This window comes from Phaethon lepturus, unplaced genomic scaffold (assembly GCF_000687285.1).
Source record: "Phaethon lepturus isolate BGI_N335 unplaced genomic scaffold, ASM68728v1 scaffold11567, whole genome shotgun sequence".
Lineage (NCBI taxonomy): Eukaryota > Metazoa > Chordata > Aves > Phaethontiformes > Phaethontidae > Phaethon > Phaethon lepturus.
This window is the reverse complement of record NW_010554058.1, coordinates 1-17,540: the sequence shown is the minus strand read 5'-3', so window position 1 is coordinate 17,540 and position 17,540 is coordinate 1. Positions and strand designations below refer to the sequence as shown.

Here is a 17,540-nt window from a genome sequence, read left to right as displayed (position 1 = left end):
TGATGCTGTTTGTTCCAGGCATGGAACTCTGCCCGTAACAATGAGGCAAGAACTTCATATGAAAAGGGAAAAAAAGTACGAAGTATGGATCAGAGACAGAAGAAATGAGCTATCGGAGCCAAGGGCATGCTGCTTCCTCCTTATTGGCACTAATATTCAAGATTTTGGTATTTGGCAGTGTTCCTGAGTTTATAGTTCTTAGTCAGAAATCTTAGAGGCTTAATGCTGTTGCCTAAACGTTAGATGTCTAATGCCACTTGAGAGACCCTAAAATACTTCACCTGGTTTCCAGAAGGTCTTGAGTCTCTAAGATGTCATAATTGCATCTTGCCAGCCTGTGACGAGGTCTCAAACCCAAGTGCATCTGGGTGGCAGATGTCTATATTTAAGAAAAATGAATGGAGTTATTAGCTGTGCTTCTGGAGAATTAAGCTGGGGGCGGGGAAAATGTTTATGTGCACACATGCACATTACAAAAACTTAAAAACCAAAATAAACCCCACAAAAAAAATCCCAAACCCCTCCAAAGCCTTTCTACATTTCACTGGATTAAAAATTCGGCAGAAGTAACCTTGCAAAAGAACATAAGGGCCTTTTAACTAATATTGATGTTGTGGAAAAAGAAGTAGATTCCTTAAAGAGAAGAACGGGGATTTCAGGACAGAGAACAGTCCCTCCCTTAAAAAAACCAAACACACACGCCCCCCCCCCTAACAAACAAACAAAAAACCCCCAACCACAAAATGCCAAAAAAACCAAACCACCTCCAAAACTAAAAATTAAAAATAGTTTAATTTAATGTCAAACCATTTTCTGTGACAGTTGATGTGTTATATTGCAGAGAGCACAGTACAGGTTTAGAAAGCTGATCTCAATCCTCACTGGGAGGCCAAAGGCAAGAGTAGACCTGGAAATGAGATTTTCTTACCCAGCTAAATGCCTTCTACACGTACTGCTCAGTTGAAGAAAGTTAGGAAATGGTATGGGTAACCTTAGCAAAAGATTTAGATTGCCTTTTAAAGTGTTGTGTGAAGATTTCTTAGGTGTGTGTTGGATAAAAAAAACTCAGACCACTTCCCCAGAACTCCCCCATCACCTCTTCAGTCAGGCTACTTTGTGGTAGCTGTGGTTTGTCCTTCAACATATGTGAGAAAGTTCTCTCCTTTTGGTGTGCTGCTTCAGCATTTCTGTAAAAATGGGGAGTTCGTCCCTTGCAGCTCTTAAATGTGGAGCCCAGTTTATATATGGACAGGTAGGCTGGCTAGTTTTGGCATAAGAAATGAAATCTTACCAGGCATTGAGTAAATGTTCCTTTTTTTTTTTTTTTTCTTTTTCAAATGGGGAACTATAACAACAAGGTAGAAAAGGTCCCATTAAATTGCTTACCTATTTTGAGTACTTGGTGGATGTATATATAGACTTGAGGAATTAAGCTTTTTTTGGAAGTATAAGCAATTTTTGCAAAAGCATGGCTAAGAGGCATAAAGCATAAGAGAAAAAATTGAGCTTGAGAGAGGGAAAAGAAATTATTCATCTTCTGTTTGTATTTTGCACAAGAAAATAATGCATGGTTAATACTGGTTGCCAGTGACAGTAAAATAACATTTCCTAATGAGAATTTTGGGAAAATGTCAGAGAAGAGGTAGATTAGATTTCTTTTACCACATTCGCATCCAGTGATCAAAAACACCGGATAGAATTGGTGAATAATGACTCTTGCAATGGAAGATGGCATCTGTAGAGAGCCAAAAATGTGCTGACTGAATGTTGCTTTTACAGAAATTTATGTGCAGAATTAAAAACTGTTATGCTGCATGTTGGTATGGATAATTCACTCAAACACGGAAGGAAACATTTCCTCTCTGCCTTCCTACCTCTTCTCCTTTTCTGAAAATGTGATATACTAAAATACATCAGATTGCTAAAAGGACACATAAGGAGGACATGTAGAGAAAAAGATTTGATTCCTAATGTTCACAGAGCACAAAGGCCTGTATTTGTAAATAGATTCTTAGAATATTTGTGTTTAGCATCAAGTGAGACAAGTCTTTTGTTTCCTTTAAAACAAAACCCAAATATATCGACAGTGGATGTGAATTGTGCTTTTAAAAGAATTTTTCTGTATTATTTCCTTTTATAAAGCTGCCATAATTTACGGATAAAGTTATTGTGTGTTGTGTTCTAATTTTTAATTGCTCAATAAAATAGAAAATGCATAGAATCACACTTTCTATATATATATATAAAATCATTGGCACTTCTGTTTATTTAAATAAAACATAAAAGACAGTGAGACAATTTTTTAATGCCTAAAAGAAAACAAACTAGGTGATAAAGAGAACAACAGTTTTCTGGGCCTAAATATATTTTGATGTGAGAGATACATTCCCTTCATAAGCAAATAAGGAGGAGGGTAAAAAGGTGTGTGTAGCTGGGATTTCCTTTTTTTTTTTTTTTTTTTGAAAGTACAGGTGATGGAAAAGTTTATCTACTCAGAGAAGATTATTAAAGCTAACTGTGCAGATGAGTAACATTTACATTAATTTCTATACATCTTTTGGGGGATGCTACAAAAGATGAGACTCTTTCCAAGTCCTTGCTACTGGAGGAGTTCTCAATCTGAGCATAGGCTTTTAAAGTACCGTAACAGTTAACCGCATTGGCAAGCTAATGATATCTTTTGTCAGTGTATTAATGATAATCATGCTTCTGCCCTCCCCCCTCCCTATATGTTCTAGGATGTGTATGGATATTTGTTTCAGCTTATTGGTGGTTTTCTTTTCCCATCCAATTGGCTTGATTTTATAGGTGTATCTAGCTCCATGGCAAGAAGTTAAGCCCTGAACTTGGGGAAATACTCAAGTCACTGAATATGAAAACTGAAGTTTTCTTTGCAGCTTTGACTTTGCTCCATTTTGTTTGGTGGTGTTTTGTTTGTCTGTTTTAAACCTTCAGTGCTCTTTAAATTTTATGTAATTTTTTATGCCATAGAGGTGTTAATGTTTAGTATCCTCTATTACTCTCATACTACACTGAGGTCATGAGCAGAATGTATGTTCATACATTTAGTAACTTCTGGCAGAGAGGAGGTTTTCTCTGTTCTTGAATATCTATAGTAGCCAGCTACTATATTTGACCCGTGACTCTTGAAAAAGACACTGCCAGAGGAAAAGGTTCTCTAAGATTCAGATACCACTGGTAAATTAAATACTAATGTAAGTTAGGTTACTTTTCTCTGGCAACTTCCATCAGGAATGTCCAAATGTGTCCATGTTTGTATTTTGCAATAAAAAAGCTATGAAGTAATAGTCTGTAAGGCAACAGTAACATTTTTTTTTAACTTTAAGTGAATTTGTGTTTGTTTGGGTTAACTATTTTTAGAGGTCTATGCCTTTCAGAATTTGAGTTTGAAAGAATGTTTTAGCAGGTGTTATGTTTAAGCAGCAGGTAGACAAGAATATCTTAGTGATTCCATCCTAAGAAAAATGTCAGTTAACTAGGAAGAAAAAAAGCATGTCTTTACGTTTACATGAACTGTCACATGTAAATCCCAGGACAGATGTCAGAATAATTTAGCAGCCAAAAGCACAGCTACTTCCAAGTCTTTCAGTATCTGTATTGAGAAATACCTGTCATAGTAGGAAAATCTTGAAAACTTGTCATTTATCAGTATGTCAGGAATGAAAGTTTTACAAAAGAACAGCTAATGACACTTATTTTAGAAACTATAGAATATCTATTTTTTTGTAAATTAAATTTTATTTCAAATTAAATTTTCTAATTTGTAAATTTAATTTCTAAGCAAAAGATTCATCAGAGATGTGAATGGGCTGCATACGTGTATTCCTACTTCTATTTTTAATCTGTGTAACTTTTAATGTCTAAGTAGGTGTTATCTGTCAAGTGTTGAAGCAAGGCTCAGATATAAAAATACCCTTTCCTTTCTAAACATACTTTTAAATAAGATGTGATATATACGTGTGTTATGTGTGTGCATATGGGTAGACAAATAGTTGTAGAAAACATACTAGGACAGTGGGTCTGATTACATGGAAATCTGGAAATCAGGTTTTATTAATTACTTCCATAAGCTGTTTTGGCATTGTGTCAACTTTCGAGTGTCTTGCCCTAATGGAGTGATAATTGCTGGGGGGGAGGAAACCACCCTTCAGTTTCAAAAGTTGATTAGCACAGTTGGAGCAATGGTTGACTATGGTTGTATGGTTGCAGGGATGTTTTTTAAAAACAAACAAATCCGAAATAAGGAAATACCGCCCCCCCACCCCAAAACATAAAAAAAAAAACCCCAAAAACCCCACTTCCCCCCGGCCCGCTCGATCGTTCATCGACAGCACAATGACCATAGATCACGGGGAGTTTCCTTGTGGCTTTTTAGGTGTGTCTTCTCAGAAATGAGATTTGTGAACTAGGAAGCACTAAGGAAAAGCACCGTGTCTGTGGTTTGGATGGAGTGTTTGATGGCAGCACCTTAGATGTGAGTGTTTGATCACTTGCATTTTAAAATAAGTCTCCTTATAGTTTTTAGTGTTTTCAAGATAAAAATTCCCAGTAATGATTAGGATATCAGACAGACAGGATGGCAAGTTAGACCTGCTAGGTCAGAAAACAGCAGAATGTACTTTTAGTGCTCTTCTGGTCAGCTTTGCCAAGAGTTTTGTTGTGCTTATTATTGAAACATACAATAAAGGCATCTTCCTAGAAGAGACAATTAAGTCTTTGGGTTTTTTTGGATGTCACTAATTTAGAAATAGTCACAAGATTTTTCTTGGAATAACTGTGAATATTTGAGGTAGCTTGTAGTTCAGAATTGACTAACCTTTCCATTAAACTACAGTGGGGAAACTGTTTTTCTTGAAGCACGTACAATGCTGAAGGTTACTGAATCCAGGTTTTTTTTTTGCAGTTCAACCTGTGCAGTTCTGCTGAAACCAGTGCAATAGAAATCAATGTAGCTTTCTTATAACTGTGTAATTCTACTCCTTTTCTGAGCCTTGATAAAAGAAATGTTCTACATGTGTGTGCGTGTATTTTTTTTTTTAAATTACTTCTGTTGTTTTGGGATCACAAACATTTCTAAGTCAGGGTCAGAGAGCTCTTTTTCCCTCTACTACTTGTCTTTTAGCTATGGAGCATGGATTAATGGAAAGTATTTACCTGCTTCAGATGTACTGGATAAAGACAAACTGGAATTTACATCTCCAATTATGTCTTAATAAATTGCAAATTGAGCTAGTGTTTGTAATTTTAATCAAGTGATAATTTCTGGACTAATTTTGTCCCTGGCTGATGATGTATTTAATGTCGAAGACGGTGCTTATTTTCTAAGTTCCATTTGAAGAAAGGTTTGAAATGTGTTCGTAGATTTTTACATATTCATTTAAATATATTAAAAATAAAATAGGCTTGTTAAAAGTAGCATCTGAGTAGGTGTAATAGCTAGGTAGTTTTTGACAGTAATCTGAATAAACTGTGGTCCACTAGAAAAAATGGTAAGAAATGAACAATGTTTCAAGCATTGATACCACCTAGTGGTAAAAAATAGTTACTTGTTTACATAATATGTATTCAAAAGAATATGACGTTTGTGTTATATATAAAGAAAGGGGAATGAAACTGTCTTTTGTAACATTATCTACACATGCGTAGTACTGCAAAAGCTGTTTGAGAGTGGGCAGCTGGAATTTGAACATTTGGACTTCACTGCTTGATATGTATAGGGATGGTTTTGATACAGTTTTAGACGTATTTATTCTGTCCCATTAAAAAAAAAAAATCATTAAATGCACAGTGAATGACAGTAACAGGGACTTTGTACAGGTATAAAAAAAGGTCCTTTTGTGTGTGTGTATACATGTGAAAAACATATGCTTTTGTTCAAAAAATAAAATAAAATCTGTCTTTGGAATAGAATTTTGAATTTGGGTAACATTACGGGTGTGGATATGGGTTGGGAATTCCTGGCACAGTCATTAATGGGACTTTGCAATGGACCAGAGCAAAGAGCTGGTTTCGGGGAAAACTGACTTAGCAAAATGTTGACTTGGGGAAATTCCCAGAACTGGTTCAGAATGGATCTGCAGAGTTCATCCTATGGCAGAAAGCGGGGGTGGCGCGTGGTGGGGAGCGGTGGGGAGAAGCCGAGGGGAGGCAGGGCTCCTGCTTCTGGAGGTGATAGCAGCGCCTGCCAGGCGATAATGGCTGCAGTGTCGGTCACTTCATATGATGCAGTCTGTCAAGATCCAGTTACAGAAACTAGCTTTCTAGGTAAAATATTGTCCAACCACTCTTTAAAAAATGTAAAACTTTAGCCCTTTCCATTATGGTAGCATGTGAAACAGTCTCTTATTTCTTATTCCCATCTGATGTAGGTCCAGTATAAAAGTTATGTTTACCATTGTAACATCTGTAATGTGACTACTAACATGTAAGATAATAACTTAGCTAATTCTGACTGATGTATGTAGACTGTTTTATTTTTCCCTTTTCACTTATAGGTACTTGTTTCACAGTGGCAATCCAGAACATCCAGGGGACATACTTCTAAACACAACTGTGGAAGTTTTACCTTTTCAGGTATGAATTTATTGATTTGTGTCATCTCCATTACAGGATAAAAGCAAACTCTCCTAATTTTATTGACTTTTCTAACAGGGTGAGGGAGATGTGAATGCTTCTGTTTTTTAACTGTAGGATCTTGATGCTCTGATGCTCTCATACTTTTTTTAATTGGATCTATTCACAGAAAACTATTGTAACTATTCAGATGTTCATTTAGAGTGCAGTCTGCTACAAGTGCTGTTGGTAATTTGGAGGTGAACAAAAGCTCATTTCCTTCCAATTCACTGCTACTAGTTAAAACAAAAAAATAAACAATCCTCCCTCTTCACTGTGTGTTGGAAAATGGGAAAGCTAAGTCAATCTGCTTTTTGACTTAATAAAAAAGTCTTAGTTCAGGAACTGACACACATCCAACCCTTACTAGATATTGAAATACCTGGACTCTTAAATGGAATGTGTTCCTTTCTCCTGATTACTGATTTTTTTTCCCCCATAAACCAGTCTGAGTTTTATCTCAGGAGAGCACTAGGCTATCTAAAGCATATTCTTGCTTGAAGCCAGATGGTGTGGGTTCTTCTTCTTCATCTAGATATAGCTAACCATTTAGATCACAAAACCCTGTGAGAGGATTAAGATACCACTTCAGACAAGTTTATTTTATTTACTATTTAAACAGCAAAGTATTTCTATCTTCACCATACACCTAGTGTAGGTATCTTGAAATATGTGCCTTATTATATAATATTAAATAAGTATATTTTAATACATTTATTAAAGCATATCATAAATATATATTAAATAAATATAATTATATTATGCCTTATAATATTATATCATGTTACAAGATTAATGGGTTTTGTTTCTCAAGACCTTTGGAAAAATATCCAACCACAAAAACAGCAGCAGCCCTCCCTTCATCTGGGCCCAAGATACCACAAGAATGCACAAGATAATGAGAAAAAAATGTGCATCGAGCATCTCTTTTTTTGGTTACACTTAGCTGTGAAATGTCCCTCAAACTGGAGCATCCCTTAAGGAAGTAATGCTACTGAGCTTCTATTGCTATTGACACAATTTGTGGAAAGGTAAACAGGAAATTCTGTGTCTGGCCTGTTCCTAAGCCATTGGTGTCAGCAGAAAATGTCACCAATACAAGGACAGCAACTGCAGAATGATGGGTACTGTCCTGAGGGAACTATTTCTCCGCCATGAACTTCAGTGGAGCTGGAAGCCCATTCAGGTACTTTGACCCTGATCCTCCCTAAGCAGAATTCAGAAGAAGTCTGGGACTCAGCAACACACTCACAAAAAACAGAACCCCCAAAAAAACAAACAACAAACCAAAACCAAACCAAAACACCCTCCAACCCCTTCCCCCCTCTCCCCCCAAAAAACCCACCGCTTTTTCATCAGCCTCCCTTAAAAGTAGGAATTAAAATAAAACAAAAAAAGCTGATGGATTTAATCTCCTGTTTTGTCAAGCATTTTTAATTGATTCTAGGGAATTCTTACAGTGGGTCTTTTAATATTGGATCGTGTGATTCTGGTTGTAATTTTCCAGATGTTTTTGAAGCTCTGGTCTATAATTGAATTTTTCTGTGCTTATTAAAGAAACTTATTGATACCCATCCCTTTTTAGTGAGGCAGTGACAATTGCAATGCTTCCCTTGCTGGTCTGATGGCTTTTAATCTCACCCAAATTCTTATGTCAAAAAGTAAGCTGTAAGTTTCTTTTGTCCTGAGAGAAATCTCTGGTTCAACCATAGGAAAAGGCGGCAAGATCCTGCCTTTGCTTTTCTTCTACGGTATATGCCAGTATCTGCTATGTATTCTGTTCACATGGCAGTTACCGTGCGAGTTACGTGGGGCACTTAAAGTACTTCTTTTTTTCTACTTTGAAGCCAAATACTGTTCAGTTCTGGAGCACTGCTGCTTTTTCTTTTTTACGTGTCGGCTTGTCTAAGGCTATAAATAACTATTCTAGGCTGGTTCATAATTGTTTAGAAAAGACGGATGCTGAATATGTAACGGGAGTGCACACACATTTGTCTTCCCCTGGCAAAGTCAAAACAAATGATCTCATTTATCCTTTGTTCTAGAATGAAGAACTTGTATTAAGCAAAGAAACCAAAGACAAACGCTTAGAGGATGGTTACTTCAGGATAGGTATGTCACAGTAGAAAGAAATGTGTAGCTACTATTGCAACAGTTAAGATATCTTCATTAAAACCAAAACAAAACTAAAACTGAGTTTTGATCATTCAATTTTGGGTACGTGGCCTTGTAGGTTTTACTTAACATTGTTTCCAATATTTCTTTTCTGAGACCAGTGTACTAAACAAAGATCTAGCGTGACTCTTACCTGTAGTGCAGCTACATCTAACTTCTCTGCCAGGATCAATCACCTGGATTACTGTAGAGGCATTTCCAGGTTGTATAAGACCACCTCTTCTCTCCTGTGACTGTGCAAGCTGTTGTGCTTGGCCTGGATTTGAACTCACCCTACAGACAATCAGCTGTCTCATCATGGGATGAGATTGGCATTGCCATAGCCAAGTGGCTGTTGGGGAAGGTGCCAGGATACCTGTTGTCAAGGAAGAGCAATTTTACTCATGGATTGTATTTAGCTTGCTGGACATAGGTTGGGCATTTCATTCTCTGTTAGAATGTAAGCAAGTTGTTTTGTCTTAATGAATTGCAGTTGCTGTGTATATGTTTTAAGTGTAAAGTCTAACCGGGCTTTTAAATAAGATTCTTATTCATCCTAATATAATTGAAGATCCTTGAAATAGGAATACATTAAGTATGAATGATACCCCTTGTTCTTAATCCTCCTTGAAAACACATAAGCCAGAGGCTCCATGTTTAGTTCCATAATGTTAAATGAAAATCTGTGCCAAAATCTTTCCAGAGTTTGAGGTGCTCATATCCTTAGACAGTTGCAAAGTTTTTCTTCTTAACGTGTAATGCTGTTCAGATTGGTGTGCTCTGATGATATGCCCCACCTTGTTTGCTGCTGCAAAGCTGAATCTGATACCAAAAATTGCTGGCTGTCTGTTGTTTTGGAAGTGACACCAGTCAACCCTACAACCATCAGCAATAGGTTTCACCTGTGGATTGTGATACACAGATACATTTGTCTGGACACAGATTTTGTACTTTGGTTTGTTGAATAGGAGTTAATTGAGGATATACTTTTGCTTCTTTTGCAGGGAAATTTGAAAATGGTGTAGCTGAAGGAACAGTTGACCCCAGCCTAAATCCTATTTCATCATTCCGGCTTTCAGTAATACAAAATTCAGCAGTCTGGGCAATTCTGAATGAGGTGAGAGGTGGTGTAGCCTTTTAAAAATAAAACTGGCAAATGTGAGGTTCCTTCATTCTGTCAGTGTGGTGAAGCTCAAAATTTTGGCTAATGCTGCAAACAGTTACTTCTTATTACTGAGAAATGTAATAATCTAAAACATGACTTCTTTTTTTTCTGATTCTCTATTTCAGATTCATATTAAAAAGATTACAAACTGATCATGGAAATCTGCTTTAGAGGAAAAAGAAAGAATCCTTGAAAACTTTTCCTATAAAAGCTGACATCCTTAGCAAGCCACAAATTGAAAATACTGAGCATGCACCTTATTCCAAATTTCTTTCATTTTCACTTGAACTCTACCTCTTGTGAAATCTACTGTAGATGAGAAGATTGTATTTACCCCTTCTTATCTGATCCATGCAGAAACTGATGCTCCACACTGATAACGTTTATCTGAGGCCCGAGTTGTCCTCCATTTTAATGTGACTTTACCATCTTCTGGTTACAGAACCCTGCTACGCTTAACCTGTACTGTTTTGATAGTATAGTAATATAGAGAAGTTGTACATATTGTTACATTCCTTGAAGAAGAAAAAAAATATAATTATTGTTAAATAAGTTTTATGAAGGGGGTACTTTCGGAGTTCCATTTATTTTCTATAACAAGAACCCTCTTTTATAGACTGTCAGGGATATATATTAAAAATGTTAGGGATATTTAATTTATTAAAATAATTTGAAAAGTACATATTTTTATGCAGTAAAATTTTAAATTGATATAGTTTTTTTTATGAATTCTCTAGTTTAAGTTATCTTTCTACATTTTTCTTTGGAGATGCAAACATAAATTAATACCATATTTCAAATATACTGCCATGTTTGGAAAAAACCTGGATTAAGTTTCTAAATTATGTAGTTTTGTACACAGAATCTGAATGATGTTCAGAGGCATTAACAGAGCTCTGAAGAGCACTATTCTTTGGGGCTATGAAATTCCACTATGTACAGTTTGTAGCCACACAAAAAGCATGCTGAAATGTCTTATTTCATATTACGTACTAAATCTGCAGTGATTTTTAGATTGAATCCATTGCATTTTAGAATAATTTTTTTGATTCCAAACAGTTCTTTCTAAAAATCTTTGTAGACATTTCCTAACCTGGACAAATTCATTTTCTGTACTGAAAAAAGAATCATTCTCCAGCCTTGCTTTGGAGTGACAGAGGTTACCTTTTATCAAAAGAATTAATAGTAGTTAGATACATTTGATCTACAGAGGTCTCCTTTTAAAAAGTTCTGTTATTGCAGTGTTTATTTTAGATACATTACAGTGAGTAGTTACAGCTTATTTTTATTTTCTTCCATTGTACAAGAACAAGGTTTTGGTTTGACTCCTTTAATTGATCAGTGTAGTAACTTGTGCTAACTTTTAATAGGAACTGAATTTGGCCTCAAGCTAGTACCCTGCCTTTTCGTTTCAAGGGAAACAACAGTGATCAGAAACTCGGTCAGGAACAGAAAGTGGTTTGGATTAAATACAGAGCAGAATTGTTGCAGTACTAATGGTGCCGCTGCCCTTAAGAGTCCTTCTGCTTAGGTGCTCCTGTGTAAGGACGCAGACATGGGAAGATATAAGTTATGGGTCAGAAATGGTCAGGAAGGCGAGAGGCAGAAATTCCGCTCTTTAATGGGAAGGAAGTGCCTGATTGACACTGGAGGGAGGCACCTACCCTGGCTTGGAGATGCTCAGCTGTGCTGTGAACCAGCCTCCTGGAACTGACATCTTGAAATCTGGCCCAGTGTTTCCTGTGGAAAAAACCCTCTGTTATCCCCAGCATCTTTGTGGTCAGGGCACAGATGTGCAAAACGTTGCAGGATCCCTGATACAGAGCGGGGATCTTGGATTAGTATCTCCAGTGTGTAAGTTCTAATAATAGGTTTGGCCTCTTTTTCATGACATACTTAAAAGGAGCAGAAGCCTAAACCTGACTCTCCAGCACTGCAAGCTGAAAGCCATCGCCACTGGGATATAGAGTCAACCTGTCTTGTCTTCTGCTGTGTTGGAAAATTATGTTGTAGCTTTGACAGTTCAGTGATATTCAAATTTAAGAGCTTAACTACTTCTACAGACCATAGTAATTTTGTTTTAGCTGTGCTGTCTGAGGACAAAGAGAAGACAAGAATTGTACACAGAGATAAGACTTTCCGTTTAGACTGACTGGCATAAGGTGGAGAAAAGTAGAAAGCTCCCAGGCAGGCCTTGTTTACTTTGTTCTGATTGCATCAGATGGTGTAAATAAAATGTCACTTGGAAAGCTCCTCTTGCCCATAGAGACTGTGGGCATAAGCTAAGCACTGGCCTCATAAATGGAGTTTATTCTTGGATTTAGGAACATGGGTGAATAGGCTCAGAATCCTGTGTGAATCTAGCCTACTCTGGTGCCACAGCCCAGTTTGTTATATGTATAATGCCATGACATCAAATTATTGCCATGCAGTGGCTCTTCATCACACCTTAGCTAGCGAAGATGTAACAAAGTGTTTAGGTTTTCTTCTCAGCTGTGCCTGTGAATGAGTGATGCAAGTAATTTAAACTCTAGCTATTTATTACCATTTAGATTGCAGAAGTAGGTTAGATATTGCAGTTTCTTAATATAAGTAGTTTTGCTGACAGTGACTTTCATCTTTTTCCGTGAGTTCGAGAGTTTACTGATAGCACTTATTAAGAAAGCTGTGTACTTATTCTCAAAGCATCACTGTTCCTGATGCTTCACAGTAGTTAAGATGAATCATTGCCAATATATTTAAATATATAGAACCCTTACCACATTGATTGCAGAACTCTGGCGTTACCAGTATATTTAGTTTTCCGGAATGTTGAGAGGAAATTTATCAAAGACAACAAATTAACTTGTGCTTGGTAAAATATGTGGGGGTTTTTCTAAAGGTTGTTGCATTTTTATTACATTTGTACTAGCAGGAGTTGGAAATACTATGGGCTGCTTTAACACTTTAAATGTTCCCGAGCTTATATGCTCTCTAAATAAATGTGCCACGTTAACACAAATTACGTTTTGTAGATTCAGGTAAATTCAGACCTGGTGTAATCAGATAGTTCTGCAAGTTTGCTTGGAAATTTTGCTGAGAAATAGAAAAAGCGGGAAAAATATTTTCTATCTAATTATCTCTGCAGACAGCTATTTTGGGCTTTCTACCTTTCAACTCCAGTCCCCAAGTCAGGCTAAAGTGGTGCAAGCCTCCTTCCTGGAATTATCATGAAATAAGACTGCTTTGGCTGTCTGGCTCAACAGTCACTAAACAGGGCACTGTTTATGGCTGGGTATGCTCTAGGGGGCTGGGGTCTCTTATATGTCTCAGTCATAGGTTAGAGTATCACCACAAGAATTCCTCAGCATCTTAAACCTATTACCTGATTTTTTGGGAGTTTTTTCCTACATTTATTTAAGTTATTTTTGTTGTGGCCTTAAAAATCTGCTCTAGGCCACTGAATCTTACAGTAATCAATTAATGGAAAGTGTTTCAAAATAAACTGCGTTATCCTATGATCCTATTAGCTCCTTCTGATGCTCGTTAAAGCTTCAGTAAAGAAAACTTCTGTGACACCAAAGACATTATCAGAAATCTTCATTATCTCGGCAAATTATTCTTAACTTCTTATACTGGATGCCAAACAGGCGGTCTGATGTGAGCACTGGCTTTTCTGAGCTGATCGGGATTGCTCTGAACCAAGGAAATAGAAGACTGTTCGTAGAATCTTGCTTGGCTCATTCAGCGGGTAGTCCTACTGAAAACTTTGTAAATAATGTGAGCAGGATGTGATCCAAATTAGCACTTTTTATTTATTTTTTAATTAAAGAGCATTTCTAAATCACTGTATAAGGCTTTGCGCTTTAGCAGGAGTCTCAACCATGTATTTGCATTGATAGAAAATACTCCTATAGATACATTTGTTTTCTCTTAACTGATGAAAGATGGCTTAGAAATATTCAAACAGATAAACCTATGATTCATGGACCAATAGGAGACTGAGCTCTTCTGTCATATCACTGCTTGTCTGGCTTTTTCAAAAGCCGTTTTTAAATACCTTGAGTCAGTTTAGAGCAAAGCAATTTATACTTTGCCCATGTGATACACAACTGTTTTAATGGGCTGGAGTGCGATTAGTCTTTGGCAAAAGTACACAACTGTGTAACATTTTTCCTTCATTTTTTTTCCATGTGTATTACCATTTCAGTAATCTGTTGTTGTTGGAAATATTTGCTCCAAATGAAGTATTGTAGTAATTTGTAGTTTGCTTCCAAAGTGGAAAATATTATTTTAGTTTTGTGTGGGGAGGGGGAAGAAAAAATAAAATACTTAAATCTCTTCAAACCTTGCTCCCCTGAAATAAATTAACCCTAGGTTCTGTATTTGTTCTGACTGGGAAGGATGTATATTGAAAAAGCTAAAGCAAGTAACTGTACTAGAAAGGGGAAAAAAACCCTGTTTTTAAATTATCTTTGCAATCACCAGCATAATGCTGAAAGGCTGTTAAACAGCTGGTGTTTTCAGGCTAGCATTGATTGCTGACATAAAAATACTCCACCACCACCACACCCCGCCCCCAATGAGTGTGTCTTTGAGGGTGTTGCTTTTCTGGCCTTGGTGGTCTTTTAAGGGTTTTGCTGCTCTCTGCTGTGAGTAGCTAGAACTTAAAGTAACTTAATTTTGAAAAAGATGAAGCTTCCTTATCAAGGGGACAAACTTCTGAGATCTTCATTGATTTCCATCATATTGCACCATAGGGCACTAAAGATGGAGTATTTTTACTGTAGAACTGAACTGGGTGATCACTGGTGCTATGATTCCTGGTGGGGAAAGGTTGTAGAGTCAGGCTGCAGCTGCCTGCAGGACCAGAGCTTGTGCTGTTAGCTAGGGTGGGAGGAGGGCCTGACTGGCATCCTTCGCCTTCCATGGATTGGTGGTTCAGTGCTTTTCGTGTCAGAAGGAGAAGGTTGCTCAGTGTCTGCTGAGAGGAGAATGTGGTTCTCGTCAAGCCTTAACAGTGGCTGAAACACACAGTACTGTAAGATGCACTGCCAGCATATTTGGTATTTTAAAATAAATACAGTTTTTCCTTAGAGATCAAATTCTAGTATTGAAATACTAAGTCTTACTGTAACCAGTTTACTCTTTTTGTTGTTCAGTTCTTCCTAGTGCTCATATTTCATACAGCACACTCCGCTTTGGAAAGCTGTCATCTTCATTTTCCAGCAGGTAGTGTTTGTGACAGCTTCTACTCCTGCCTTGTGGACTTCACAGCTGTAGGAATTGCCGCGAGCCTGAACTTGTGCTTCCCTTCCACCCTCACTGGCCTGCCACACATAATGGCAGCTGTAATAATACCTACTGGACTTCTAGAGCTGGGGTTTAAAAACTTGCTGCTATATTTGGAAACCTGATATGGGTCATGTTAATTGTGCCTTTCATCACCGTTTCTTCTGCCTGCCAGCGTTGTCCATGTAGAGTTGTAACAGTCATTAAAAGAAATCTGTTCTCCAGCTCTTTCACGGAAGGAGGGGACAGTTCTGTAACTAGAGACAGTTGTTGCTTTACCACTGCAACACTACTAGGATCCCTACTTCCACACAGTCCCAAGGCAAGGCATTCCCGTATTGTTCTTAAATAAAACTGCTTTTTGGTGTCACTTAAAACCCTCATAATGTAGAGCTTATGCCAGTAACTGCAAAATCTCTGCAGTACGAGTTATGCTAAATAGACTTGTTGCAGTTAAGTTTAAGCTAGAGACGTACAAGTAACTTGTTTTTAGGAATGTACTGCGAACATATTTGAACAAAATTGCTCACATTAACTGTTGTAAATATTTTAATAAAAAAGGACACTTCAAACTTTTTTACAATTATCTACAATAAAGAGAAATTTACAACCATTTACAAAATGTTCTTAACTTTTTCTTTACTGTCAAGACATCTAAGATAAAACAAAAAAAAACCCTGTTAGATATATCAAGTCCTGGTTTTATTTCACTCTGTATTTATAAAAGGAACAAAGCATCTTGGTGAAGTTCCATCCACACGCTAATGAGATCAAATAGAGCACGATGAGAAGTGCAAACGGATACAAAAGAATAGCTGTGTTCTTCAAAAAGGGCAATGCTGAAACAGAAGCAAGAGCAAGGCAAGTATGAAGGAGTGCTCTTTCAAAAAAGGTGCTTCATATAGAAGGGCCTTGAGGAAAGGCAGCAAGAAATAGCAGTACTACTCTGCCAGCCACCTTAGAAGGGCAGGCATGCCACCTCTGCCCTACTCAGCCTGGGATCCCAGGTTAAAGAGTGCGCGAGTTAACTGGTGTAGGTAATGCCCCAGGAAACTTAAATGCCCCAGTTTTACCTAAAACTATAGTCTTAAAACTCACTACAGAATTTCTATCCAATGCAAACATTTTGAAGTGGATTTACAGAGGAAGAAGAAAAACAAGTTGTGGTGCTACTAGTCTAAGACAAGACAGGAAGTGGGTATGGTGAAGAATATGAATTCTTTAAGATGTCCCCCCAGCTGGAAACATGGATTGGTAAATTGCTATCAAACTTCTTTTGCCACAAAAAAAGAATTACTTTCAACAGCCAGGTGAGCCTCTGCTTCACAAATTAATAGACTAAGATCAAATTAACAGCCTAAAATCATGCTCCCATTTTTAGTCAAACAGAAGCTATCATTACTTACCACTGTATCCTAGGAATGTCACATAGATGTAGTAGCCAATTGCAATCAGCCATAATGTATTCCCAACAAAATACCCAATGACTGAATCAGATATGATGACATCTGGAAGAGACAACTGCTGTCAGCTGTTGTGACAGAGCATGACTTTGAAGCAGGGAGCATAAAATACTCTACTTACAGTTAATGAAAAACAGCTGGATAAAATGCAAAATGACTAGAAGTGGATAGAAAGCATTCAAATGAACATCAAAGGCGTATCCCCACTCCACATCATAGTCTCTGTTCTGCTGCTTCACCAGGTACTTGTTAGAAATGAACCTGCAGGAAAAGATATTTGAGAATTGGAAACTATAAAGCTGACTGACAAAACATTGGTTTGAGGTAGTGAGCCATACATGATCCTAACTCTCTACTCTGACAAAGCTCCTGCTAGCCAGGAGGAAAACAGGCAAGAATTATGCAGACCAGACTATCATTAAAAGGTTTTTGTTAACACTAATTACATTCCCTGCAGTCAATGGGCAGCTGAAATACACTGCTAGTAATACACCTGAACTTTTTAAAATAGATCAGTCCTTTGTTGGTACAAACGCGGTGATGACTTCAGAAAAGTGCTTGTACATTATCAGTAACACCTTGCACAGAGACCACTTCATCTCTACAGAAATGGCACTTCAAGGACAGCAAGAGGGCAGGCTAGCGCTCTCAGATACGAGCCCCTTCCTCTTATTGAAAAGAAGAGCTAACAGAACGCATGCCACCTGGTGTTACAGGCTACGGAACAAGCCTCCAGACTTTGTCTTCCTCAGCTGAAGTTCTGCTGACATCAGAAAATTTACCCTATTTAGAAGCGGAACAAGAAGTCAATACATACTCAGAAATAAGAATCACAGAATCACTAGGTTGGAAAG

General features: G+C 37.4%; 2 protein-coding genes across 2 annotated transcripts in view; one reads left to right on the top strand and one right to left on the bottom strand.

Annotated features, from left to right (window-relative positions):
* MGAT4A (mannosyl (alpha-1,3-)-glycoprotein beta-1,4-N-acetylglucosaminyltransferase, isozyme A) overlaps nt 1-11,024 on the top strand; it is a 46,674-nt gene extending 35,650 nt beyond the window's left edge. Inside the window, exons 11-14 of the mRNA XM_010291704.1 lie at nt 6,516-6,594; nt 8,679-8,745; nt 9,792-9,904; nt 10,078-11,024. Coding sequence (XP_010290006.1) covers nt 6,516-6,594; nt 8,679-8,745; nt 9,792-9,904; nt 10,078-10,104 — 286 coding nt within the window. The 3' untranslated portion in view covers nt 10,105-11,024. The remainder of the gene's footprint in view (nt 1-6,515; nt 6,595-8,678; nt 8,746-9,791; nt 9,905-10,077) is intronic.
* A 4,730-nt stretch (nt 11,025-15,754) lies between these two features.
* LOC104624357 (protein unc-50 homolog) lies at nt 15,755-16,947 on the bottom strand (the record flags this gene model as incomplete). The annotated part of the gene is made up of 3 exons (XM_010291705.1): nt 15,755-16,062; nt 16,630-16,731; nt 16,808-16,947. Coding segments are annotated over 3 exons (379 nt in total), but the record flags the coding sequence as incomplete, so codon positions are not given.
* Nucleotides 16,948-17,540: the final 593 nt, after the last annotated feature.